The following is a 27,991-nucleotide window of genomic DNA, read 5'->3' on the forward strand; positions in this document are numbered from 1 at the left end:
ATGTACCCAAAGATCCCAAGAGATGTACCCAAAGATGGCAGATGGTGGCCATCAACAGGACTCTGGAGCGGCTCAAGGTAGGCACTGAAACAGATAAGTTTGTTTATTATTTTCCTGCATCCGCTGCCTGCCTGCTGTTTTTCAGTTTTCATGAGACTTCCTCTTTTAAGGGGAACTCCAGATAAGAAAAACTTGCTTTCTATTAAAAGTACATTAAAAGTTAGATAGATGTGTCTATACAATGTATTACTGTATCTGTACGGTTCTGCCACACTGGTAGCTGATAGAAATCCAGGAAGTGAAGAAAAATGGCCTCTGTGTCAATCCACATTGTCTCCTGCTCCCTCTGCTCTCCCATCCTAGTAGACAAATCTTCCATGCCTCTGTCTCACATTGTGTGTGTCTGCTAGTCTCAGCAGGTGTTTCAACGTTCGCTGATTTTGGAAATCAACTTCAAATTAAAAAATCATAATATGTGAGTGGAGATGAAAAGAAAAAAAAATGTAAAATTTAATTTAAAAAGTTCTTTGCTTTATTCCAATATCAGCATTACAGGTAGAGAATAAAGCATGCTGTGCAGGTGGGACCACAATGAAATCATAAAGTACTGCAAATAATTCAGTAACACAATGAAACTGCAATGTGTGAACACAGCCTAGACGTTCTGCAACAGCTTTGGGCGGGGAATAGGCAGGGCGGGGGACTGTGATGGAACAGCTGAGGGAAAGTATTGCATTCTGAAACCTGTAGTACTGTGTACAACTGGTCAACCAGGAAATACAGAAACACAAAACAGAAAACCCCCCCCAAAACAAATGGATTTTTGGTAGTTTCAAAAATGGGATAGATAGGTAAGTATTGTTATATGCTTCTGCAGAAGTTTCATTGTTTTTTTTACCTCTACCCGGAGTTCCCCTTTAAGGCAATCAGAAATCACTACCCCTAAATCAGGGCAGAGTCAGGCAAAACCTGAAATGGCGCCCCGCCCAGTGCCCACACCGGAGTATCACCGCCCCTTCCACAGGCCTATTGGAAAACGTAAGTAAGGCGTGTGTGCAGAAAACCTGCAGCTTATGATAAGAATAAGTGCACACACAATCCAGCTCCACCATAAATCACCCTAGTCAAGCACTACCATCTTTGGTGAGGACAGCACATAGAAAGTTTAAAAGTTTTCAATTCCTTGACATATAGGGAATGACAGGCCCCGCTACTGTTGTGGATAGACAATCACATGGATACAGTTGGTATCTGCCCCTTTATTAGATAATGAGGAAAGTATACTTATAGGGTACAAACACACACAGCGTATACGCAGCAGATACGCAGCAGATTTGATTCTGTGTTCAGTTATTTAGATCTAATCTGCTGCGTATCTGCTGCGTATAGCAGCAGTAAATACGCAGCGTATATGCCGTGTGTGTTTGTACCCATAAGGAATTACTCCTGACAACTTCTGTAGCTAACCTGTTTCCCTGCAAATAAGACATCCTCCAAAAAGGAGGCATAATAGAGGATTTACAGGATAGCTTAAAGTAAGGCATTCCTCTGAAAATAAGACAACCCCTGAAAGTAAGACCACAACCGCCACGCTGCTAAGGGGAAGAGGGTAGATGGTTGGTTTTGCCTGGGTTTTTTTTATGACACATACTGAACAGTATATAATAAATGTTAATTTCTTTTTGTTCAACAATAAGGGCCCTATTCCACCGGACGATTATCGTTCAGATTATCGTTAAATCGTTCGAATGTAAATGATAATCGTTCGGTTGAAATGCAGTTAACGACTGAACGAGAAATCGTTGATCGCTTTATAAGACATGGACCTATTTTTATCGTTGCTCGTTCTCAAAATATTCGCAAATCGTTCGCATTGAATAAGACGTCATTCGGTCGTTCGTAGTAGATACGAACGCAATAGCAAAGAAATAGCGAAGAAAAAACAATCGCAAATACGATCATAAGTAACGATTATGGTTCCATGGAAATGAGTGAACGGTTTCAGGTCTTTCGCAATAGCGGTTGTTTGAGATCGTTAATCGTTAACAATTATGCGAACGATAATCGTCCCTTGAAATAGGGCCCTAAGTGTTAATTCTTCATGGAAAAATAAGACATCCCCTCAAAATTAGACATAGCACATCTTTGAGAGCAAATATTAATATGACACACTGACTTATTTACGGGGGAATGGTAGAATAATACTTAACCTCTTAAGGACCCATGACGTACCGGTACGCTGGCCCTTTAAACGGGCGCTGCACGAAATCGCGCAGGGCTCCGGTAAAGATGGCTGCTGATCATTACAGCAGACATCTTCCTATTTCACGTAGGGGGAAGTTTCCCTGCCCCCCGTGACAACGATCGCTGTAATTGGCCGATGACTTCTCATTGGCCAATTACAGCAATTTCCCCGGTTTCTGGGACCGGACCCCGACACTAAGCTGTAATTGGTGCTGTCCGAGACACTAAGCTGTAATTGGTGCTGTCTTTACTACTACTCCCATCATCTCCTTCTCTGCTAGCCGGAATCAGCTAGCTGAGAAGGAGATGATGGGAGCAGCGTGCGGTGAGCCCGGTACGGTCCTGTGGTATGCCGGGCGCCGGGTGCCTTCTCCCCCATGCTGCCTCTTCCTCCCTCTTCCCCCTGTGCTGCCTCTGTTACAGGGAGATCAGCGAGCGGTTCCCTGCTGCTCGCTGACCTCCCTGTGTTGTCTCCTCCTCCCCCAGGCCCCCATCGCTTCCCCCCCCCCTCCGGGATACCTCCTCCTCCTGGCCGGTGAACGGTGCCTCTGCCTCCTCCTCCTCCCCGTGTGCTGCCTCCGCCGTCGCCAGGGTGCTGGTGCTGCCCTCTGCTCCCTCCATGCTGCCACCCTCCCTCCCTCCATGCTGCCACCCTCCCTCCCTCCTTGCTGCCACCCTCCCTCCTTGCTGCCACCCTCCCTCCCTCCATGCTGCCACCCTCCCTCCCTCCATGCTGCCACCTTCCCTCCCGCCTTGCTGCCACCCTCCCTCCCTCCATGCTGCCACCCTCCCTCCCTCCATGCTGCCACCCTCCCTCTCTCCCTCCATGCTGCCACTCTCCCTCCCTCCTTGCTGCCACCCTCCATTCTTGCTGCCACCCTCCCTCCTTGCTGCCTCCCTCCATGCTGCCACCCTCCCTCCATCCCTCCTTGCTGCCACCCTCCCTCCATGCTTCCACCCTCCCTCCCTGTTTGCTGCCACCCTCCCTCCATGCTGCCACCCTCCCTCCATCCCTCCTTGCTGCCACCCTCCCTCCCTCCATGCTGCCACCCTCCCTCCCCTGATTGCCAATGCTGCCAACCTCCCTCCCTGCTGCCACCCACCCTCTCCTGATTGCCATCCACCCTCCCTGCTGCCACCCACCCTTTCCTGATTGCCACCCACCGTCCCTGCTGCCACCCACCCTCTCTGTTGCCAACGACCCTCCCTCCCTGCTGCCACCCACCCTCCCCTGACTGCCACCCACCCTCTCTCCTGCCACCCTCTATCCTCCGTCCTGCCACCCACCCTCTACTATTACCCTCTCTCCTCTCCTCTTACCCTCTCCTGCCAGTCAAAAACACATACAAATAAAATGTAAAAACAGTACATAAAACATACACACTAACACTTTCACGTGTAAAAGCATTACACTTACACTTACACACCTCCTCTAAGGGTGCCTTCGCACACACCCGATCCGCAGCGGAGTGCATCCCTATGAGAATACATACACACAACGGGATTGACATCCCGCTGTGTGTATGTAAGTTAACCCCCCGGCGGCCGGAGCATACATCATCTCCTCCCCGCTCCGGCTTGCTTCGGGGGTTCTCAGCAGGACTTCTGGCTCAGCACACTCATTGGCTGTGCGGGATTAGCAGATGCCGGGATTCCCGAAGCAAGCCAGAGCGGGGAGGAGGTGATGTATGCTCTGGCTGGCCGCCGGGATGGTTAACTTACATACACGCAGCGGGATGCACCGACACTGGATGCACAGCGGATTTCGCTGCGAATCCACTGCGAATCCACAGCGTGAAATCCGCTGCGGATCTGGTGTGTGTAAAGGCATCCTAAAGAAAAAAACTAAATAAAAAGCCCACATACACCTGGATTACCTCTGATGTTGAGACAACCAGTGAGGGAGAAGAGGAAGATCCCTCGTTCCTTCTGCCTTCCTCCTCATCATCATCATTTAGTGATGACAAGCCCCCAAGGCGCCGCCCCAGGAAGCCCCACAAGCCCCCTCAAGTGACCCCGCCCCGTACGAACCACAGATTTCTGAGTTCGTTGGGGTCACTTGTGGGGGGTTTCCAATGTTTTGGCAGCATGGGGGTTCTGCAAACCCTTTGTCCTCCATTCTGGCCAATTCCAGCTTCCAAAATCCAAATTGCGCTCCTTCCCTTTGGAGGTTTTCCGTGCGCCGGCTTTGCACTTTGTGTCCACATGTGGGGTACTACTGTAATCGGGGGAAATTGCTTTACATGATTAGTGGTTTATTTTTTCTTTTAACCCCTTGTGAACATGAAAAATTCAAAGTTACACCAAATTCATTTTCACGGCACATTGTTCCACATTTGTGCCTGTCACCAGTGGGGTCCATATGCCCACTATACTTCTTGTTACAATCTTTGAGGGGTGTAATGGGGTCACTTGTGGGGGGTTTACAATGTTTTGGCAGCACGGAGGTTCTGCGAATCCGACATGGCCTTCGTCCTCCATTCTGGCCAAATCCGGCTTACAAAATCCAAATTGCGCTCCTTCCCTTTGGAGGTTTTCCGTGCGCCGGCTTTGTACTTTGTGTCCACATGTGGGGTATTTTTGTACTCGGGGGACTTTTCTCTACAAGTTTTAACGTTTCAATGTGCTCACTATACCCCTTGTTACATTCCTCAAGTGGTCTAGTTTCCTAAATGGTGTCCCTTTAGGGGTGTTTGTTTTGGCACCCCAGAGCCTCTGTCAACCAGAAGTGGTACTTTGAAAATTGGGCAATTGTAAGGAGGCTTCAAAATTCACTAGGCGTATCTGAGGCTTGTGGTTACGTCAAATAGCGTAATAGGGCCACAAATCGTATAGTTCTATAAACTGCAGACATGGGGTGATAAAAATTGGGGTGCATTTCTCTGGAAATAGGTTTTCTATTAAGAGAGATATTGGATCACAATATAATTTCTGCAAAGAAAATTGAAATTTTCAATTTTCTAATACACTTGGCTTTTATTTCTGTGACTCACCTAAAGGGTTAAACTTTCTGGAATTGATTTTGAACAGTGTGGGGGTGCAGTTTCTGAAATGGGGTGCTTTGTGGGGCTTCATAATATACAGCCCCCTTAAATCCACTTAAAACGTTAACTGGTCCCTTGAAAAATCAAGTTGGCACAATGTAGTTTGAATCCTGTCCGTGACGCCAAATGACGCCAAAGTTTGCGCTGGGGCTTCCCGCTGAGGGAGGTAGTAGTGGGTAACTGAAGAACGACACCCAGATCTTTACTGAATAGGAGAATCTTGAGAATCAGGAAGGTCCCGACTGGACCGGAGTTCTTCTGAACAGCACTGGAGCGGGTACCGCGGAGTTGCAGCCTTCTCCCTCAGGAGCAGCAGAGCACACGTCCTTCTCCCCTGAAGGTGGAAAGAAGGTCTGAGGTAGACAGGAAGTGACCAAACTAACCCCAGCCAAAGCTCGACGGCTATTGGGGTTACTATGGCAGCCGGGGAAAGTCACGTGACACCAAGCCTATTGCATTATCACACCATTGAACATCAGGTAAATTAATAGATATAGCAGAATAGATGAAATATCAGACTTGAATACTGAGGGGGGTGACATAACATAACCAGTTTGCAGTGGCATTACCTTTTCAGAACAGGAACAGCCAGGAAACATACAATCAAAAGCAAATCTTCTGTTCTGGAACACTGCACTTCCATTCGTTAATTGGAGACCAGATGAGTCGGGAACTTAATGCCACTGCATTGATGAAGGCTTGTGGCATCACACTGTCTGCAAAAATGGCACCACTTCAGATGCTGCATTTCATTATAGACCTTACAGCTAAGTGATGATCTCAAGCAAATAGTTTTACACAGAAAGATTATCTGACAGATTATCTGCCAAAAATTTGAAGCCAAAGCCAGGAATGGATTTGAAAAGAGGAGAAATCTCAGGCTTTCCTTTATAACCTGATCTCTGTTTATAGTCTGTTTCTGGCTTTGGCTTAAAATCTTTGGCAGATAATCTGTCAAATACTCTTTCTGTAAATGGACCCTTATTTTGTCAAATGATAGCAGTTGTTGGGTTGGGTGTAGGAAAAAATAGTAAAAAAATATGGAATTAGACTTGACTCTTAAAGCAACCCTGTTTCAAAAGATTTTAAAAAAACCTGCATAGTTTGGTGGCATGAAAGGGGTTTTTTACTTTCAAAATAAAAGAAAACGCCCAAAAAATAACTAGTCCCAAAATGCACCAAAAGCATCACATACAACAAGAAAAAGATCCCATTACGGATCAAAGAAATGCAGGGACAAACATAGATCAATATATCAAACAGAATTTTTTATTTAGACAATTCATATGAATAAAATACAATATATCACATTATCATGAAAAGAAAAAACACACAAAGGAATAAAACACGACCAAACAGATGGAAAAACATACAGGTGGTGAGGGGAGATATACACATATTTTATAGGATCATATATTGCACATGCTATTCAGGATATATGTAATTGAGGGAATGCAGGCAGCCTCCACTAGATGGCGCACTGAATGTAATTATATACAACACTAGATAATGTATAACCTGGCAAAAGCCCTGGAAAGTACGGGAGATACACAAATAAGTGTCTCCCACACAGAAAATAAACTAATGTCTAAAATTTATAAGTAATGGAGGATGGCTGCATTCAATATAGTCCCACTCACCCACTCACCCTACGCGCGTTTCGCGTGGCTTTATCAAGGGATGTCCCTTGATAAAGCCACGCGAAACGCGCGTAGGGTGAGTGGGTGAGTGGGACTATATTGAATGCAGCCATCCTCCATTACTTATAAATTTTAGACATTAGTTTATTTTCTGTGTGGGAGACACTTATTTGTGTATCTCCCGTACTTTCCAGGGCTTCTGCCAGGTTATACATTATCTAGTGTTGTATATAATTACATTCAGTGCGCCATCTAGTGGAGGCTGCCTGCATTCCCTCAATTACATATATCCTGAATAGCATGTGCAATATATGATCCTATAAAATATGTGTATATCACCCCTCACCACCTGTATGTTTTTCCATCTGTTTGGTCGTGTTTTATTCCTTTGTGTGTTTTTTCTTTTCATGATAATGTGATATATTGTATTTTATTCATATGAATTGTCTAAATAAAAAATTCTGTTTGATATATTGATCTATGTTTGTCCCTGCATTTCTTTGATCCGTAATGGGATCTTTTTCTTGTTGTATGTGGGGTTTTTTACTTTGTTGCTTTCAAATTAACTGGCGCCACAAAGTGCCAGAGATTTTACTTCTGTTAAAAATTTCTTCCAGTACTTATCAGCTGCTGTGTGTCCAGCAAGAAGTGGTATTTTTAAGCAGGAGTAGGAGGGGTTTTCTATGGGCATTTACTACTGCTCTGGACAGTTCCTGACATGGACAGAGGTGGCAGCAGAGATCACTGTGTCAGACTGGAGAGAAAACGGCACTTCCTGCAGGACATACAGCAGCTAAGTGCTAGAAGATTTGAGATTTTTAATTAGAAGTAAATTACAAATCTCTAGTACTTTCTGGCATCAGTTAATTTGAAAAAAAAACAAACAAACAAACAAAAAAACAACATTTTTGGGGAACAATCCCTTTAACCCTTCATAGTTGGGGCTAGGTGATTGAGGTGATCTCTGTTGTGTTTTAGAGCCTTTGAGAGTCCACTCCGTTGTGCATAGATATTTCTCATTCTTTCGATTTCAGGGGGCTTGACCAGAGCTGGACTGTTTGCCAGTAGTGCACACAGTTATTTCATTTCCTTTAGTTTGTTCTCTAATAACAACATTTGACTTAGGGCCCTATTATACCAACAGATATCTGACAAATTATCTGACAGATTTTTACAGCCAAAGCCAGGAATGGATTTGTATAGAGGAGAAATCTCAGTCTTTCCTTTATGACCTGTTCTGTTTATAGCCTGTTTCTGACTTTGGCTGCAAAAATCTGCCGGATAATCTCTTTGATATCTATTGGTGTAACAGGCCCTTACTCTTCTATGCTACAGTGGTTATCAATAAAAAAAGAATATCAACAATTTTTTTTTTTTAGTATTTCAATTCAAAAAGTGACCTCATATATTCTATAGAGTCATTACATACAGAGTGAACTTTTTCAAGCGTTTATTTCTGTTAAAGTTGATGATTACGGATTACAGCCAAGAAAAACCCAAAAGTCATCGCCGCATATGCCATGCCGCCTCAGCGGCCATTGGTGTGGGACAATCTAGGGGGTGGGGCCTAGAGCTTTAGGCTCGCCCTTCCAATGGCTGCTGAGGGGGCGGGCCTATGCAGCGATGACGTCACAGATAGGGGCAGGGCTAAGTGGTGCTAGGGGCGGAGCGATGTGGCACATTGCCCGTGAGGCCCCGCTCACATATACCAATCCACAGGTGATAAAAATGACTTTTTACCAGAACAAGCACCATGAGGTGTGATATAAAATAAGTAATGAAAGCTGTAACATTTACCCTTTACACCTGTGGAGAGCAATCAAAATACAAATAGGGGGTGACAGTGTCACTTTAACAGAAATAAACGCTTGAAAAAGTTCACTCTGTATGTAATTAATTTTTTGAATTACTGAAAAAAAAATTGTTCATATTCTTATTTATTGCAAACCACTGTATGTTATAGTGCTTGTGAACGTGCCCTGAACAGGCTGGCATTTGCTGGGCTGGTGGTTTACACAGTACAATACTAGGTGGAATATTGCAGTGCTATGTGAATAGAAAACTACAAAGCAAGAATGGGGTTATGGTAAGCACTAAGCTACACAGTAAGTAAAAGCTCTAAGCACTGGAACTGCTGCTATTGAGATGAGAGGGAAGCCTTCATTTACCTTTCAGTGACAGCTCATATCCCCTGAATACAGATGCAGCTTGCAGGCACACAGTTCTCCTATCCTTCCTCTCTCCACTCCTTCCAACACAACTCTTTGCTGCTTCTAACATATAACAGTAGCTAAGCCACTTTTTGTGTTTTGTCCTGCTCTTTCTGTTACTAGACAGAGAATTTCCTTACCAGCAGGCAGTGGACAGCAGAATGCAGGGGGGAGGGCTAGTGGCAAAGATGTTAGGGTTATTTTTCTATAAGAAATTGTCATTTTTCATAGATTAGATGATTTTGGACTTTCTGCCTCTACAGAATAGCAATGCCAAAAAGGAGAAGGACCGTGAATCTGCAGATGACAAGAAAAGAAACCCGATTCTCAAATACATTGGAAAACCCAAAAGTTCTTCTCAGAGCAGTGAGTATGAAAGAGTGGCGACACTGTTATTTCTACCTGCATTTTATGTTTCACATTGAAAACTAATAAAACCTATATATATATATATATATATATATATATATATATATATATATATATAATATATTTTTTTTTTTTAAAGTGATGTCTACTGAGAGAAGGGGGAGGGGGCTGTAATATTATTGTTTATCTTAAATGTGCTTTTCAGAACTTCATAATCTTAGCAATATTAGATAGCTGAGGGTTTAGCTCAGCTGATTAAAGGTACTGTGGTACAGCCTCATACTAAGATATTATGATTGAGTAGGGGCTGTATCTGGTATTATGGTTTAGTTTCATTTAATTCAATATAGCTGTTGTGAGGTACAATACCAGGTGCAGCCACTCCAAGAACTATGGAGCTTTACAAAGTAAACAGTGAAAGGGAGACATTGCTCCATGGAAAGCTGAATCTCCTTCAAAAACCTATTCACTAAGAGAGACAACAGTCTGACCTCCTCCAGTCTAATATTAATAGCTTAATATTAATAGTCCTGGAGCCTCCTATGTAAGTACTAGATTTGGGTGACTTCCGCAACTGGTTACAACAAAGTTATAATGGCTGTCATACAGCTTTAAAGAGAATCTGTCAAGACCCGTCCCTACCTGAGATGCTGACAGTGTGCTGTAACTGGCAGTCCCTTTGTGAGCATGTTGCCTTTTAAAATTTTCTCTGTGGAGTGGATTATGGGCAATCTTACGTCTCATACCATAATGAAGAGTCAAAGAGGAGTTGTGGATCAGTGTTTGTACTGTACTCTGGCACACCTCAGCACTCCTTCCTTTTCATGAATAATTAATGCTACCCGACCTCCTGCTTGATCATGCTGTCAGTTAGTATCTACCAACAGAGGACTGATCAAATCAGATTTGAATTTTCTAGCCTGTGTAGGAGCTGTGGTCTACAGGTAAATTGCCTGTCTAAAGACTAGCACCAGTTTGTTTTCTTTGGTTTGATTCTCCTGATGGAAATAAAATTATATATTTTTTTTCTTTTTTTCTCATAATTGTATTGAATAAAATTTGAATTTAAAAACTGATTTGGACCTGACTGTGAATTGTTTGCATGTTTAAAAATTATACAATAATGAGAAATAATAAATATTTCATTTCCGTGAGGAGGTTTGAACCAAAGAAAAAAAACAGCTCCAACACAGGCTAGGGGACTGCCAGCTACAGCACACTGTTGGCACCTCAGGTAGGGCCCAGGTGATTCCCTTTAAAGGGACATATCCTAAATCACTGATCCCAAAGACTGTTGCTGTTTCATACACATTTCATTAAAGTGTCACCGTCGTTATAATTTTCAAAATCTAGATCAACAGGGGATGTGAAATAAAGCACGGTTCCAATTTATATTAAAGGACAACTCCGGCTAAAAGTATTTTTTAATATGTTATTACTTATGGAAAGTTAGACAAATTACTAATGTACATTAATTAGGGGAAATGCACTCATAGGGCTATTTCCCTTAATTTAGTAGATCATGGAGACTTCAAATTCTCTAAAATACCATGATGTCACGAATCAGGTGTAATTCCAATGGAGTGTCCAGAAGGGGGCGCAGTATATGTAAAAGCCTATGGACTGTATTAAAGTATATGGAGTATGTAATGTAATGTGAAAACTTCACTTTATTGGTAGACTATGGGTATGGTATAATGAACTACAGTATGTGCATGGAATAATTTGGGGAGCAAGGACACTTGCTCCCCAAATGGAAGGCACCGAGCAGGGAGGGAGAGAGAAGCTGGTGTATCTATATACCTCCTCCCTCCCTGCTCAGTGCTGTTGGACAGATAGACACTACTACTACGTCTCCTCCCATCATCTGCTCATAGTATGAGCAGATGATGGGAGGAGTAGTAACAGGAAGATCCCCAACACCAAGCCCCCCTCAGCTGACATCGTCCCCACCGACCCCGCACCCTCCGCACAGCTGCCGCCACACACTAACCTCCCGGATCTGGCCCCCCAGCCTCCCCCACCACTGCACAGCTGCTGCCACCACCCCCGCCGGTAACCTGCTGGCCCCCCGTCACCAGCCCCCCAGCTGCTGCCGCCGCCGACGGTGACCTTACTGTCCCCATCACCATACAGCCCCCAGTGCCGCACATACTACTCACTTCCGGTACCAGACTCCCAGCTCACTGCTGCCCCCACGTCCTGCCGACTCCTGAATGATGAGAGCTGCTGGGGGTGACATCCGGGACCGAGTCACTTCTATGTGAACGTGCAGATGACTTCTTGTGTTTAGTCCTGTGTTTTTTATGATAACTAAAAAAAATAAATATTTAAAATAACATGCAAACATGCTTTATTTCAAAGCCTCTATTGATTTAGATTTTGAAAGTTATAACGACAGTGACACTTTAAATCTATCCCATTTCATCTAGGGATGAGCGAACTTTTGACAACCTAAAACGAACCTTGCTATAACATCTGAATAATTGCAGCTACAATAGTGGGAGGCTGATAGGGTATAGTTTCGTTTAGTTGCAGTTGCTATTACAATGAAAAAAGTGGAAAAAATCAAAGTGCAAAAGTAGTGAAAATCAGTACAACAGGGCACGGTATTACCGGGGTTAGCGATCCCTGGCAATAATGCCGATTCCTGTAATAGTTAATATTTAATTAATAAAAAAGTTTAGTTCTAAAAAAGTTATTTTCGTTGTTCAATAGCTTAATGAAAACAAATCCATGCTTTTGCAATTAAATATACTGTTAGGGTGCGTTCACACCTACAGGATCTGCAGCAGATCCGCAGCAGATTTGATGGTGCAGATTTGATGCTGTGTTCAGTTAATTAAATGAAATCTGCTGCGGATCCGCAGCAGAAAATCAGCTGCGGGTCCGGTAAGTGTGAACGTACTCTTAGTAAATAAATATGTATGTTTATTTACAGTATATTTAATTGCAAGTTAATTAAGTTAATTAAGCTATTGAACAACAAAAATAACTTTTTTAGAACGAAAATGTGTTTTATTAATTAAATATTAACTACTACAGGAAGCTCTTTTGCTGGCAAAACCTATTGCCAGTAATACAGCTGAATGTAATAATTAATACTTTAATTAACCCATAGCTGCACCAGGACGTTATTGAACGTCCTCGTGCCGCTATGGGAGTTCAGAGGGGGGTCGCGCGGCGACCACCCTCTGAACTGCCGCGATCCCGGGTGCCGCGTGTAGCCCGGGCTCGCGGCTATTAGCGGGCACGGTCCGATCGCCGTGCCCGCTAATTAAGTACTTAGAAGCAGCTGTCAAAGTTGACAGCTGCTTCTAAATACTTGCTTTTATTAATACCTGGTGGTCTAGTGGGGGGATCGCCCCCCTGCGGCGCGATTGCGGGGGGGCGATCCCTGCATCCATCCCGGGCCGGGGTCTGCTCCGTAATGGCGCTGATCCCGGCTCGGCATTCTATTGCTTTTGGCTGCAGCAGCCAAAAGTAATAGAACACCGATCTCATGGATTCATGCAGTATAACTATACTGCATGGATCTCTATGAGAGATCAGAGTACATATACTAGAAGTCCCCCGGGGGGGCTTCTAGTATATGTGTAAAGTAAAAGACAAATGTATTTTAATAACACAAAACCCCCTCCCCTAATAAAAGTCTGAATCACCCCCCTTTCCCCATTTTATAAATAAAAATAAATTAATTAATTAATAAACAAACATGTTTGCTATCGCCGCGTACGTAATCGCCCAAACTATTAATTAATCACATTCCTGATCTCACACGGTAAACGGCGTCAGCGCAAAAAAATCCCAAAGTGCAAAATTGCGCAATTTCTGTCGCATCAAATCCAGAATAATTGTAATAAAAAGCGATCAAAAAGTCATATATGCGCAATCAAGGTACCGATAGAAAGATCACATCATGGCGCAAAAAATGACACCTCACACAGACCCATAGACCAAAGGATAAAAGCGCTATAAGCCTGGGAATGGAGCCATTTTAAGTGACGTATATTTGTTAACAACGGTTTGAATTTTTTACAGGCCATCAGATACAATATAAGTTATACATGTTACATATCGTTTTAATCGTAACAACTTGAGGAACATGCATAACAAGTCAGTTTTACCCCAGGGTGAATGGCGTAAAAACACATTTCCCCCAAATAAAAGAAATGCGTTTTTTTTTTTCAATTTCACCACACTTTGAATTTTTTTCTGGTTTCCCGGCACATTTTAGGCAAAAATTACATCTGCCATAGCAAAGTACAATTAGTTGCGCAAAAAATAAGGGCTCACTTGGGTCTCTAGGTGGAAAAATGCAGGCGCTATGGCCTTATATACACGAGGAGGGAAAAACGAAAACGCAAAAATGAAAACTGGCTGTGTCCCCTAAGGGTTAAAACAGCAAATGTTATTTCTAATGATGCTGTATTTTTTTTATCACAATAGCAACATTAGAAGAAACATTTAGATATATATGTCCATTCAGCTGATTGGCTGAGCGGACATATAAAGAGCCGGTCCGGTCACACTAAGCTCAGTGTGCTGGGGATCGGCGAAGAGAGAAGATAGAAGACATCGGAGGGTGAGAAGAAAGCTCTCCCACCCCCCCACCCCCCACTACACAGATTCCACTTAACCCCTTCCTTGCTGGTATGGGTGCAGTCTGACATCAGTCTGGCCCCCAAGGGGTTAAGTGGGGACCCTTACTTAGCCCTCTGGGGGCCAGATTGTTCAGTATGGCACCCAAAGGGTTAATGGGGATGCAATGCATCCTCCCTTAATCCCTTGGGTGCCAGACTGTAAGCAGTGATCTTTAAAGATGCTGCATACTGTAAGGTGCACAACACCGCTCACAATGTTGTGCTCCTGTTTGTGTGTTGTTGTTTTTTTGTGTGTTTCTCCCTTTTTGTTTTTCAGATATCGGTATCCTGTGGATTACAGCAGATTCGATGGACTACGTCGATGACCAGTGGTTGTTGGGATTTTTTTTTTTTTTTTTAATAAGATGGTCAAGGGGTGTGGTCACTTGTGTCTTGTCTTTATTTCTTTACTATGTAGACTTAGTAGTGGAAGTCGTCTAATAGACGGAATCCATTACTTAGTCAGGGCCCTACCCACCCTGGTGTTACTAGGCTGCTTTTGCAAGGTTTTTAACCCGGCTGGTTATGAAAATAGGGGGAACCCTACACATTTTTTTTTATAAATAAAAAAAAATGCATAGGGTTCCCCCTATTTTCATAACCAGCCGGGTTAAAAACCAAGCAACAGCAGCCTAGCAACACCAGGGTGGGAAGAGCCATTGTTTTTGGCCCTCCCCAGCCTTAATATTACCAGCCTGCTGCTGCCCAGTCCAGGAGCGCCAATTTTGACGCTCTGTGACCACTGGCACCTGGCTTTCCCCAGTACCCCTGGTGGCATACTGGGGTAATAATGGGGGGGTTAGTGTTAGCCATTTTATACTGGCTAACACTAAGCCCTGACTTAGTAATGGATTCCGTCTATTAGACAGCTTCCACTACTAAGTCTATATAGTAAAGAAATAAAGACAAGATACAAGTAAAAAAAAATATTTTTTATTCAAATAAAAACACCCCCAGATCCCTTGTTGACCATTTTATAAAAAAAAAATCCCAACAACCGCTGTTCATCGACGTAGTCCATCGAATCCGCTGTAATCCACAGGATACCGATATCTGAAAAACAAAAAGGGTGAAGCACACAAAAAAACACAAACAGGAGCGAAACACCCATCATTGTGAGCAGTGTTGTGTACCTTACAGTATGCAGCATCTTTACAGATCGCTGCTTACAGTGTGGCCCCCAAGGGGTTTAAAGGAGTATGCATTGCATACCCCTTAACACTTTGGGTGCCTTACTGAACAATCTGGCCCCCAGGGGGTTAAGTAAGGGACCCCACTTAGCCCCTTGGGGGCCAGACTGATGTCAGACTGACCCCCTTTCCTTGCTGGGATGGGTGTAGTGCGTGGGGGGGAGCTTTCTTCTCACCCTCCGATGTCTTCTATCTTCTCTCTTCGCCGATCACCGGCATACTGAGCTTAATGGGTCGGGACCAAGTTTTTTTTTGCAGAAATCAATAGTCCAGGCTATTTTAAGAAACTTTGTAATTGGGTTTATTAGGCAAATATGCCATTATCTGCATGTAAAAATCCTTTTCCCAGGTCCTTCTCCTGCTCTTCTTTCTGTCATCCACTGTTCAGAATCAGCAAATCTCGACTGTTTTTTCATCAGTCGGATCTGTCTGTTCTATGAAGAGGGGAGGGGGGTGTGGGAAGGAGTGAGATTAGGGGCAGGGTAGGGCTGAGAACAAAGGATTGCACAGTGGGGGAGCTATTCAGAGCCCTATTCAGAGGTCAGAGAGGTCAGTGGTGACTGCAGAGGAGAGAGCCCATGATGTGAATGTAAATTAACTCTTTGTTGTCCTGTTTTGCTGCCTCTACTTTCTCTCTCCATAGGAAAAATATAGACAGAGGGAGAGCTTCAAACTGCTTTTTCATTATAAAAATTCATTTTTCGGCTAATAAACCCAATTACATAGTTTCTTAAAATCGCCTGTACTATTGATTTCTGCAATAAAAATTTTAACGTCAGTGACACTCTAACCCCTTGCCGCATAATGACATTTGGGGAACGTCATGTAAAGCAGGTAGTTCCTGCAACATGACGTTCCCCAAACGTCATGCTTTCCCTGCCTCCCCCCTCTGTCCCTAGGTGAGATCGGGCAGCAGGAGGAGGCTGTGTCACACAGCCTCCTCCTGCTGCCTTTGCCTGGAGGGGAGCCGTGCTCCCATCAGGCAGTAAAGCCCATAGACAATGCAACCGCATCGTCTAAAGGGAGATTTGTAGTGTATGGGGGAGATCGGGCGGCGGGAGGAGGCTGTGGCAAGTTGCCTCCTCCCGCCGCCACTACCTCTATGTCCCCCTGGCCCTTTCCAGCCCCCCCGGTACCGGCGATCGCCGCTATTACCGTTATAGCAGCGATCCGCGGTGGGGGGAGATGAAAAATGTGCCTTCAGACCGCAGATCAGCCCCCCTAGTAGGCGATCTCTAACCCTCTTTCCCCCCGGGCGGCCATCACATCCAAGGTGGCCGCCCCCATCGCTGTGAACAGACTATGTCTGTTCACAGCGATGGAAATGAAAAAATTATCAAAGTCCCATGCTCTCTGCCACCGGAGGTAGCGGAGATCATGGGGCAGTGATCAGGGACCCCCCTGTGGGGTCCCGGAACAGGCGATCGGCGGTATATACTATATACTGCTGATCGCCTGTTCCCAGTGCAGGGATGCACTTTTTATCCCCTGTCACCATAAATGATTGGTGACAGGGGATAAAAAGTGCCACTGTGCTCCCCCCAAGTCGCCCTCCACCCCCCCCGTCACCCCCGTCCCCCAGTCACTCCCCCCCCTTCCCCATATACTTTAACTGATCCAGGGAGGTCTGCCCTCCTCGGTGTCCTGACTGCTTCTGAAGTGCGCGTCAGAAGCAGTCAGCTCTGAAAATTTAAAGTGACAGGGACCAATTTGGTCCCTGTCACTGAACTATGATATCACAGTAATCATAGTAATACAGTGAAAATGAATGTGTAAAAGTGCAAAAAGTGAAAAACTTACAAAAAAAAATAAAACACACTTTTTATTATAGTAATAATAGCAGTTTACTCCCAAATTACCCCTAACCCCCCCAGATTACCCGTAACCGCCCCAGGTTGCCCGTATCCACCCCAGGTTGCCCGTATTCACGCCAGATTGCCCGTAACCACCGCACGTTGCCCGTAACCACCGCACGTTGCCCATAACCACCGCACGTTGCTCGTAACCACCGCACGTTGCCCATATCCACTACACCTTGACCGTAACCACCCCAAATTGCCAGTGACCCCTTAGATTGTCTATAACCCCCAGATTGTCCGTAACCCCCCCAGATTGCATGTTACTACCGCACACCGCACTACCGCCTCTAACCACTGCACGTTGCCTCTAACCACTGCACGCTGCCCGTAACCACCCCAAATTGCTAGTGACCCTCTCCAGATTGCCCGTAACCACCCCAAGTTACAGGTACCCATCCCAGATTACCTATAAGCACTTCAGTTTATCCATAACCACCCCACGTTGCCCGTAACCACCCCACGTTGTCTGTAAGCACTGCAGGTTGCCCGTAACCACCGCAGGTTGCCCGTAACCACCGCAGGTTGCCCGTAACCACCGCAGGTTGCCAGTAACCACCCCAGGTTGCCCTTATACACCTCCAAATTACCTGTGATCTCATTTTTTTTATTGTATTTTAGTAACTGCGCTATTCTAATAACTATTACTAGCTGCGGTTTTGCTCCAGCAAATTGGCACTCCCTTCCTTCTGAGCCCTGCTGTGTGCCCATACAGTGCTTTATGCCCACATATAGGGGAACCGTTTTACTCAGAAGAACCTGCTTTACAGATTTTGGGGTGTTTTTTCTCTCCTCTTCCTCCGGAAATTGAGAAATTTTAAACTAAACGAACATATTCTTGAAAAATTTGAGTTTTTCATTTTTACTGTCCAATTTTGAATACTTTCCTCTTATATCCGTGGGGTCAAACCGCTTACCGCACCCCAGGATGAATTATTTGAGGGGTTTACTTTCCAAATTGGTGTGACTTTTTGGGGGGGGGTTCTATTCTGCTGACACTACGGGGGCACTGCAAACGCACCTGGCGCTCAGAAACTTCTTGGAAAATCTGCACTGAAAATGCTAATTGGCGCTCCTTCCCTTCTAAGCCAGGCTGTGTGCCAATACAGTGGTTTATGCCCACGTATGGGGTACCGTTGTACTCAGGAGAACCTGTGTTACATATTTTGGGGTGAATCTTCTCCCCTGTTCCCCTGGGAGAAATTTAAAACTAAACAAACATATTATTTGAAAAATTTTTGTTTTTCAATTTTTACTGGCCAATTTTGAAAACTTTCCTCTAATACCTGTGGGGTCAAATTGCTCACCCAACCCCAAGATGAATTCTTTGAGGGGTGTACTTTCTAAAATGAGGTGACTTATGGGGGCGTTTTACTCTGTTGACACTATAGGGGCACTGCAAACGCACATGGCACTCAGAAACTTCTACAGCAAAATCTGCACTGCAAAAGCTAATTGGTTCTCCCTTCCTTCTGAGCCCGGCTGTGTGCCCATACAGTGGTTTATGCCCACATTTGGCGTACCGTGCTACTCAGGAGAACCTGTGTTACATATATTGGGGTACGTTTTCTCTCCTGTACTTTGTGAAATTGAGAAATTTCAAACTAAACGAACATATTATTGGAAAAATTCAAGTTTTTCCATTAATTTTTAAATACTTTCCTCTAATACCTGTGGGGTCAAAATGCTCACCACACCCCAAGATGTATTCTTTGAGGGGTGCACTTTCTAAAATGGGGTGACTTATGGGGGGGTTTACTCCGCTGGCACTATAGGGGCTCTGCAAATGCACCTGGTGCTCAGCATTTTCAGTGCAGATTTTTCTGAAGAAGTTTCTAATTGGTGCTCCCTTACTTCTGAGCCCTCCTGTGTGCCCATACAGTGGTTTACGCCCACATATGGGGTACCGTTGTACTCAGGAGAACCTGCTTTAAAAATTTTGGGGTGCTTTTTTTCTCATGTTCCTTTTGAAAATGAGAAACTTTAATCTAAACGTATATATTATTGGATAATTTAAGTTTTCAATTTTTTACGGCCTAATTGTGAATACTTTCCTCCAGCCCCTGTACGGTTAAAATGCTCATTATACTCCTAGATTAATTCTTTAAGGTGTTTTGTTTCCAAAATGGGGTCACTTATGGGGGTTTCCAGTACACAAGCCTCCTAAATCCATTTTAAAAAAAGAACTGGTCCCTAAAAAAATCAGTTTTGGAAACTTTAACGAAAATATGATAATTTGCTAATAAATTTCTAAGCCCCGTAACACCCTAAGGGTGCGTTCACAGATTTCAGTTAAATAACTGAACACAGCATCAAATCTGATGCTGTGTTCAGTTATTTAACTGAAATCTGCTGCAGAAAATCAGCTGCAGATCCTGTAGGTGTGAACGCACCATCAAAAAGTAAAATATGTTTACCAAATAAAGCCAGAATAAAGAAGACATATTGGTTATTTGATTTAGTAACTAATTTATGTGAAATGACTCCCTTTTTTTTTTAGAAGCAGAGAATTTCAAAGTTCATAAAATGCAAAATTTTCACTTTTTTCATGATATTTTGATGTTTTTCACAAAAAACACACAAAGTAGTGACCAAATTTTGCCACTAACATAAAGTGCCATATGTGACGAAAAAACAGTCTCAGAATCGCTAGCATATGTTAAAGCATCAATGAGCTATAAGCGCATAAAGTGAGACAGGTCAGATTTTGAAAAATTTGCTTGGTCATTAAGGCCAAAAACAGGCTTTAGAGGCAAGGGGTTAAAGTAAAGTATTAATTATTACATTCAGCTGTATTACTGGCAATAGGTTTTGCCAGCAATAGAGCTTCCTGCAGTAGTTAATGTTTAATTAATAAAACACATTTTCGTTCTAATATAGTTATTTTCGTTATGCAATAGCTTAATTAAAACGAATACATGCTTTTGCAATTAAATATACTGTAAATAAATAAATATACATATTTATTTATTTTTTTATTAAGTTTATTTAATTGAAAAAGCATGGATTTGTTTTAATTAAGCTATTAATTAAGCTACGACGAAAATAACTATTACAGGAATCTGCATTATTGCCGGGGATCGCTAACCCCGGTAATACCGATTCCTGTAATACTGCTTCCCTGCTTTCCCAGATGCATTTGAGAGAGGTGTTTGCATCATTTTCTAAAGATTTCTTGGACTTGACTATTCTGTGATTTTACTTGTTGTTGTTGTTATTTTAACCAGATTCGTTACAAACTTTCTCAAAGTTCGGTTCGGTGACGAACCGAACTTTTTGCAAAGTTCGTAACGAATCTGGTTAGTTACGGTTCAGTTCGCTCATCCCTAATTCCATCCGCTGTATGTAAATCCGTTTGTATGTGTACTAGAAAAGCCCCTTGTAATACAAAGTTATAGCTCCAACTCTTTCTTGTTTACCGCTTCAGTATGTCAGTCTTCACTATAATTTAAGGTGTATGAAAATCACGAGTTGAAGCTGTGTATGGTATTGTAGGAGGACAGAATTTATAAGGGTTTTCATCAAAACAAGTGATCAGTATTACAATCTATGGGCCCTCCATCCATGGGCTGTTTGACGATTGTATCTACTATTCACCCATCCTTCTCTATTCTGTGATCATTCTAGTTATTGATTTTTAATAATCCATCACTAATGGTTGTCCTTTTGGATCTTTGGGTGGACTGCCTATGATTTTACTGATTCCTCCTCACCACTTTTTCAGGCTTGTTGCGGTATCATCTGCTGTGCCGCTCATTTGTTAAATATTTTTTTTTAATTCAGCATGTTTTCCTTTTTATAGCATTTCATGTCCCTTTGTCCCCTGGTGAAGGTAAACCTCATTTATCATATCTTCATTCCTTGCAACCCATTTGCCTCTAATAAAAAAAAAAATCTAACTTGATAATCTTTGTTTATGGAAATTGATCCTGTTGTAAATTTTCTACCTTCCTGTCTATTTAAACTTGTCCTTTACTAAAACCATGTTGTATGGCTGAGGAGTTTACAATCTAACCATGTGTGATTTATTAGAGCGCTTAATCTGCTGAAATGAACAGCTGCGGAGAGGCTATTAATTAATTTCCCCCAAAAGTAAATTAGAAAGTTGCTGAACTTTTAATTACAAGGGGGAGCAGAAAAGGAGGTCGTTGGAGGATCAAAGTTTGCATGAGAGATGGTAGGGGGAAATTAGTTAGAGATATATGGAAGGGACAGGTTGTGGAATTCCAGAAAAGGGTTGTGAAGTTCCTCAAAAAAAATATTATTTTTGGAAATCAACCAAATGCAGATACTAATGGACTATGCTCAGCCCATTATACTGTATAGGTCTGTTGCTGGTACACTAGTACAGCCTACCTTGTTCATGGTATGTGACACATGGTATACTGCCTAATTATAATGGTGGTTAAATTAAAAATGTACTCCGAATCCCTCAGGCTAATTGCCTGAGAACAAATGGCCCCTATAATGGGACCCAACTAAAATATAAGTTTTAACGTTCTTCAGACTCCTAGGGATGTCTGTTAACATGGCACCGTACTGCACATATATGTCTAAGCTGCTTAATAACTCTGAGGCCCTGTGCCTTTATTTATAACAAAAAGGACACTGTCATAATCAATATATGTAATCTTTACTAATGAATTCTCATAAAAACATGATTTAACAATTAATAAAAAGCCAAACTAGCCATGCACATGAGACTAATAGTCCACAGGAAATTAAGAACAGTATTGCACAAGAATCTGTAAACAAGATACACAGCAATCTAAAATTAATGATTCATTGCACAATCCCCTTATTGGAAGTATTACACAAAAAAAAAAAACAGTGACCCAGTATTGTAAACATAAGGAGAAAGAAAATCACATGTTGGTCATACTACCTGTGGTCAGCAGTGTGTGCACGCTCCCCTGCAATGCATGTTTCACGCAAAGCTTTCTCTAGGAGGCTCTAGTTTTCTCTAGTTTGGCTTTTTATTAATTGTTAAATTGTGTTTTATGAAAATTCATAGTTTTTTTTGTAGGAGTTAAGTGTAGTTGGCTGTAGTTGACAATGTCCTTTTTGTAGGGCTTAAAGTGACACTGTCACACCCTTTATGCATTCTGACATCTCTACACAGGTGTAAAGGGTAAATTTAGCGGTTTTCATACTTTATTTTATATCATACGTCATGGTGTTTGTTGAAGTAAAAAGTGTAATTTTATCAACTGCAGATTGTATTAAGTGGGCGTGGCCTCGCGTCATTAGCACCACTTAGCCCCACCCACAACTGCACCGTTGGCCCCCGCCCCTCGCCGACCATTGGAACAGGCTGGCCGAAAGGTCTAGACCCCACCCCCTTTACACCGGCCAACCAATGGACGCCAAGGGGGAGGTGCCAACGGTGCTGTTGTGGGTGGGGTTAAGTGCCGCTAATGTGAGGCCACGCCCACTTAATACAATCTGCAGTTGATAAAAGGACACTTTTTACTTGAACGAACACCATGACGTATGATATGAAATAAGGTATGAAAAACGCTAAATTTACTCTTTACACCTGTGTAGAGATGTCAGAATGCACAAAGGGGGTGACAGTGTCACTTTAAGTGTAGTTGGTAGAGGGACAAGCCACTGCTGTGGTTAGTATAGGAGTATACTCTATTTATAACACTCTAGAGTAGTAGTAGTAGTAGTAGTAGTAGTAGTAGTAGTAGTAGTAGTAGTAGTAGTAGTAGTAGTAGTAGTAATAATAGTGGACCACTATGGATTAGACTATGATGTGACTAATAAGTGTTTTAGCTACTGTTGATAATGTAGTGGTTGTCAACAAAAAAGCTGATAATATAGTTGTAACAGTTATGTAGATATCGTTCTTCAGAGTGCCGAATCTGCTAATAGCTTTCTGCTGATTCTCTTACTGCACCAGTCACTAGTGTCAGAAGGAGTAAGGATCTACCTGCCCCTAAACGGACTGTAGGACAGAAAACTTAGGGCATACAGCAATTTATAAGTACTGAAAGTTTTTTTTATTTTTATTAGAAGTAATTTTAAAAATCTGTAAGACCACTTTCTGGCACAAGTTGATATGAAATCTTTTTATTTTTTATTTTTAACTTTACGTATATTCAAAAATAATTAAAAAGAAATAAAGGCAAAGCCCTCCAATCTTCAGATTTTACAGTCAGTCCATTCTTTACCATGACATTTAAATCACTGTCCCCTAATTGTGCACCTAATTCATTACTCAGTGTGGAGGGTTGATAGTTTTTAATTACTGTTGTGCTGCCCTATAGTAAATTTTAAAATTCGGCATTGGCTCCATAACAAGGCAAAGAGCAGAGGGGACAGGGGACTCACCTGTCTTGTCCCAAGGCTTCCGTCACATCCCCATTGACATTGAAAGTTTGTACCCATTTGATGAAATATGATCCCAAATCGAATCTCTCAAGGGTTTTAAATAGAAATCTGTACCCCACAAAATCAAATGCCTTAGTTGCATCTAGGCTAAAAAAATATATATTTTTTTTCAATGAGCTGGTGCCACAAAGTGCCAGAGATTTGTTATTTTCTTCTATTAAAAAATGTTAAGTCTCCAAATACTTATTAGCTGCTGTATACCTTGCAGGCAGTAGTAGTATTTCCAGTCTGGAGAGCAGTAGAGGTTTTCTATAGGAATTTGCTACCACTCTGGATAGTTCTTGACATGAACAGAGGTATCAGCAGAGAGGCCTGTGTCAGACTGGAAAGAATACACCACTTCCTGCAGGACATACAGCAGCTTATAAGTATTGGAAGACTTTTTTTTTTTTTTTTTGCAAATTTCTGGCACCAGTTCATTTGAAATCATTTTTTATTTGCTGAACTACCCCTTTAACTCCTAGCCAACCCTGGGCCTACCTGTACGTTCAGGGCCACCTACGGGTGTTTAGAGCTATTAGCGAGCGTGGTCCAATCGCTCATCCGATTACCTTCCCAGGTGTCTAGTGGGGTGGATCGCTCCTTTGGGACGTTGTCCCAGAGGAGCGATCCACACGTCCGGCTCAGGCCGGGGTCTGCGCCATAATGGCGCTGATCCCGGCTTGGCACTCGATTTCTTCCGGCTGCATCAGCCAGAAGCAATCGGGTGCCTATCTCATTGATCTATGCTGTATAACTGTACAGCATAGATCTCAATGAGAGATCAGTGTGCTTATACTAGAAGTCCCCCAGGGGGCTTCTAGTATAATTGTAAAAAAAAAAAAAAAAGTTGTTATTGTTATGTTGTTATTAATAAAAAGCCTCCCCTAAAAAAAGTTTGAATCACCCCCCTTTTTCCCATGTTATAAATAAAAATAAATAAACATGTTTTGCATCACCGCGTGCGTAATCGCCCAAACTATTAAGTAATCACATTCCTGATCTTGCACGGTAAACGGCGCAAGCGCCAAAAAATCTGGAAGTGCAAAATTGTGCATTTCTGGTCGCATCAAATCGAGAAAAATTGTATTAAAAAGCGATCAAAAATATGCATATGTGCAATCAAGGTACCGATAGAAAGAACACATCATGGCGCGAAAAATTACACTTAAAACAGCCCCATACACCAAAGGATAAAAGCGCTATAAGCATGGGAATAGAGCGATTTTAACCCCTTCACGTCAGCCATCTGTATATATACGTTCCTATTGCACATGCCCCGTGCAGTAGGAATGTACATATACGTTCCTGACTGACAGGGGCTTTGTGATGAGAACGGGATCGCTGCAGGGACAGCGATCCCGCTCTCATCTGTGTACAGCACCGGAAATAATGAGGATCAGCTGCGATTCCGCAGCTGACCCCCATTAACCCCTTAGTGACCGCTGAAACGGCGGTCACTAATGGGCCGGTGCCGCCGCTGTATTTCATCTCCCCCCACCGTGAATCCACGGTGGGGGGAGATGAAATAAGTAAAAATCAGACCCCAGATCAGCCCCCTAGTGCCCCAGTCACTAACCCCCCCTCCCGCGGCGGCCATCGGATCCAAGATGGCCGCCGCGATCACTGTGAACAGACTAATGTCTGTTCACAGTGATCAAAAAAGAAAAATGAATGAAAGCCCCATGCTCTCCGCCACCGGTATACTATATACCGCTGATCGCTTGTGCCATGTGCCGCCGGCACTTTTTATCCCCTGTCACCATGAATGATTGGTGACAGGGGATAAAAAGTGATGTCCCCCCCCACCCCCCAAGTCGCCCCCCACCCCCCCTGTCACCCCCCGTCCCCCAGTCACCCCCCCCTTCCCCATATACTCACCTGCTCCTGGAGCTCCTTCCTCTTCCGTGTCCTGGCTGGTTATGAAGTGCGCATGCGCTCCACAACCAGCCAAGCTCTGAAAATTTAAAGTGACAGAGACCAATTTGGTCTCTGTCACTGAACTATGATTACTGTGATAGAAAATATCACAGTAATCATAGTAATACAGTGAACATGAATGAAGTACAAAAAGTGACAAACATACAAAAAAATAAAACACACACTTTTTATTATAGTAATAATTCCAGTTTACTCCCAAATTACCCATAACCCCCCCCCCCCCCCCCCCAGATTACCCGTAACCACCGCAGGTTGCCCGTAACCACCGCACGTTGCCCATAACCACCCCAGGTTGTCCGTAATCACGTCAGATTGCACGTAACCCCCCAGATTACCTGTAACCACCGCACGTTGCCCATAACCACCGCACGTTGCCAGTAACCACCGCACGTTGCCAGTAACCACCGCACGTTGCCAGTGACCCCCTCCAAATTGTCCGTAATCACCCCAGATTGCCTGTAACCACCCCAAATTACATGTAACCACCCCAGATTAGCTATAAGCACTTCACTCTATCCGTAACAATTCTAGATTGTCTGTAACCCCCCCAGGTTGCCCGTAACCACCCCAGGTTGCCCGTAATCATGCCAGATTACATGTAACCCCCCAGATTGCACGCAACCACCGCAGGTTGCCTCTGACCACCGCACCTTGCCTCTGACCACCGCACGTCGCCTCTGACCACCGCACGTCGCCTATGACCACCGCACGTCGCCTATGACCACCGCACGTCGCCTTTGACCACCGCACGTCGCCTTTGACCACCGCACCTTGCATCTGACCACCGCACCTTGCCTCTGAACACTGCACCTTGCCTCTAACCACCCCAAATTGCCAGTGACCCCCTCCAGATTGCCCGTAACCACGCCAGATTACAGGTACCCACCTCTGATTACCTATTAGCACTTCAGTTTATCCGTAACCACAGCAGGTTGCCTGTAACCACCCCAGATTGTCTGTAACCACCCCAGATTGTCCGTAACCACCCCAGATTGTCCGTAACCACCCCAGATTGTCCGTAACCACCCCACGTTGCCTGTAACCACAGCAGGTTGCCTGTAACCACCCTAGATTGTCTGTAACCACAGCAGGTTGCCTGTAACCACCCCAGATTGTCTGTAACCACCCCAGATTGTCCGCAACCACCCCAGATTGTCCGCAACCACCCCAGATTGTCCGTAACCACAGCAGGTTGCCTGTAACCATACCAGATTGTCTGTAACCACAGCAGGTTGTCCGTATTCACCCCACATTGCCCGTAACCACCCCAGGTTGCCTCTAACCACACCAGGTTGCCTCTAACCACACCAGGTTGCCTATAACCACCCCAGGTTGTCGTAACCACAGCAGGTTGCCTGTGACCACCCCATGTTGACCGTATCCACCCCAGATTATCCGTAACCACCCCAGATTACCCGTAACCACCTCAGACTGCCCGTAACCACCCCATATTACCCGTAACCACCCCAGACTGCCCGTAACCACCCCATATTACCCGTAACCACCCCAGACTGCCCGTAACCACCTCTAGATTACCCGGAACCACCCCAGACTGTCCGTAACCACCCCACATTACCTGTAATCTAATTTTTTTCATTGTATTTTAGTAACTGCGCTATTCTAATAACTGTTACTAGCTGCGGTTTTGCTCCAGCAAATTGGCGCTCCTTCCCTTCTGACCCTGCTGTGTGCCCATACAGTGGTTTATGCCCACAAATGGGGTACCGTTGTACTCAGGAGAGCCTGCGTTACAGATTTTGGGGTAAATTTTTTCTAAACCAACATATTTTTGGAAAAATTCAAGTTTTTCATTTTTACTGGCCAATTTTGAATACTTTCCTCTAATACCTGTGGGGCCAAAATGCTCATCCTACCCCAAGATGAATTCTTTGAGGGGTGTACTTTCCGAAATGGGGTGACTTTTGGGGGGATTCTAGTCTGTAGACATTACAGGGGCTCTGCAAACGCACCTGGCGCTCAGAAACTTCTTCAGAAAAATCTACAGAGAAAATGCTATTTGGCGCTCCTTCCCTTCTGAGCCCCGCTGTGTGCCCATACAGTAGTTTATGCCCACATATGGGGTACCGTTCTACTCAGGAGAACCTGCGTTACAGATTTTGGGGTGAATTTTCTCTCCTGTTCCTCGTAAAAAATTGAGAAATGTCAAACTAAAGGAACATATTATTGGAAAAATTCGAGTTTTTCATTTTTACTGTCTACTTTTGAATACTTTCCTCTAATACCTGTGGGGTCAAAATGCTCACCACACACCAAGATGAATTCTTTGAGGGGTGCACTTTCCAAAATGGGGTGACTTATGGCGAGATTTTACTCCGCTGGCACTACAGGGGCACTGCAAACCCACCTGGCGCTCAGAAACTTCTTCAGCAAAATCTGCATTGAAAAAGCTAATTGGCGCTCCTTCCCTTCTGAGCCCTGCTGTGTGCCCATACAGTGGTTTATACCGACATATGAG

General features: G+C 43.7%; 1 protein-coding gene across 6 annotated transcripts in view; it reads left to right on the plus strand.

Annotated features, from left to right (window-relative positions):
* Nucleotides 1–27,991, plus strand: part of ARHGEF11 (Rho guanine nucleotide exchange factor 11) — a 630,876-nt gene that overhangs the window by 230,429 nt on the left and 372,456 nt on the right. For 5 of the 6 annotated variants that reach the window (XM_069949394.1, XM_069949398.1, XM_069949399.1 and 2 more), the window contains 2 exons: nt 9,402–9,504; nt 20,999–21,028. In XM_069949394.1, coding sequence (XP_069805495.1) covers nt 9,402–9,504; nt 20,999–21,028 — 133 coding nt within the window. The remainder of the gene's footprint in view (nt 1–9,401; nt 9,505–20,998; nt 21,029–27,991) is intronic. The other variant, XM_069949396.1, reaches the window with a different exon arrangement.

This window comes from Dendropsophus ebraccatus, chromosome 13 (genome assembly GCF_027789765.1).
Source record: "Dendropsophus ebraccatus isolate aDenEbr1 chromosome 13, aDenEbr1.pat, whole genome shotgun sequence".
NCBI classification, from domain to species: Eukaryota; Metazoa; Chordata; class Amphibia; order Anura; family Hylidae; genus Dendropsophus; species Dendropsophus ebraccatus.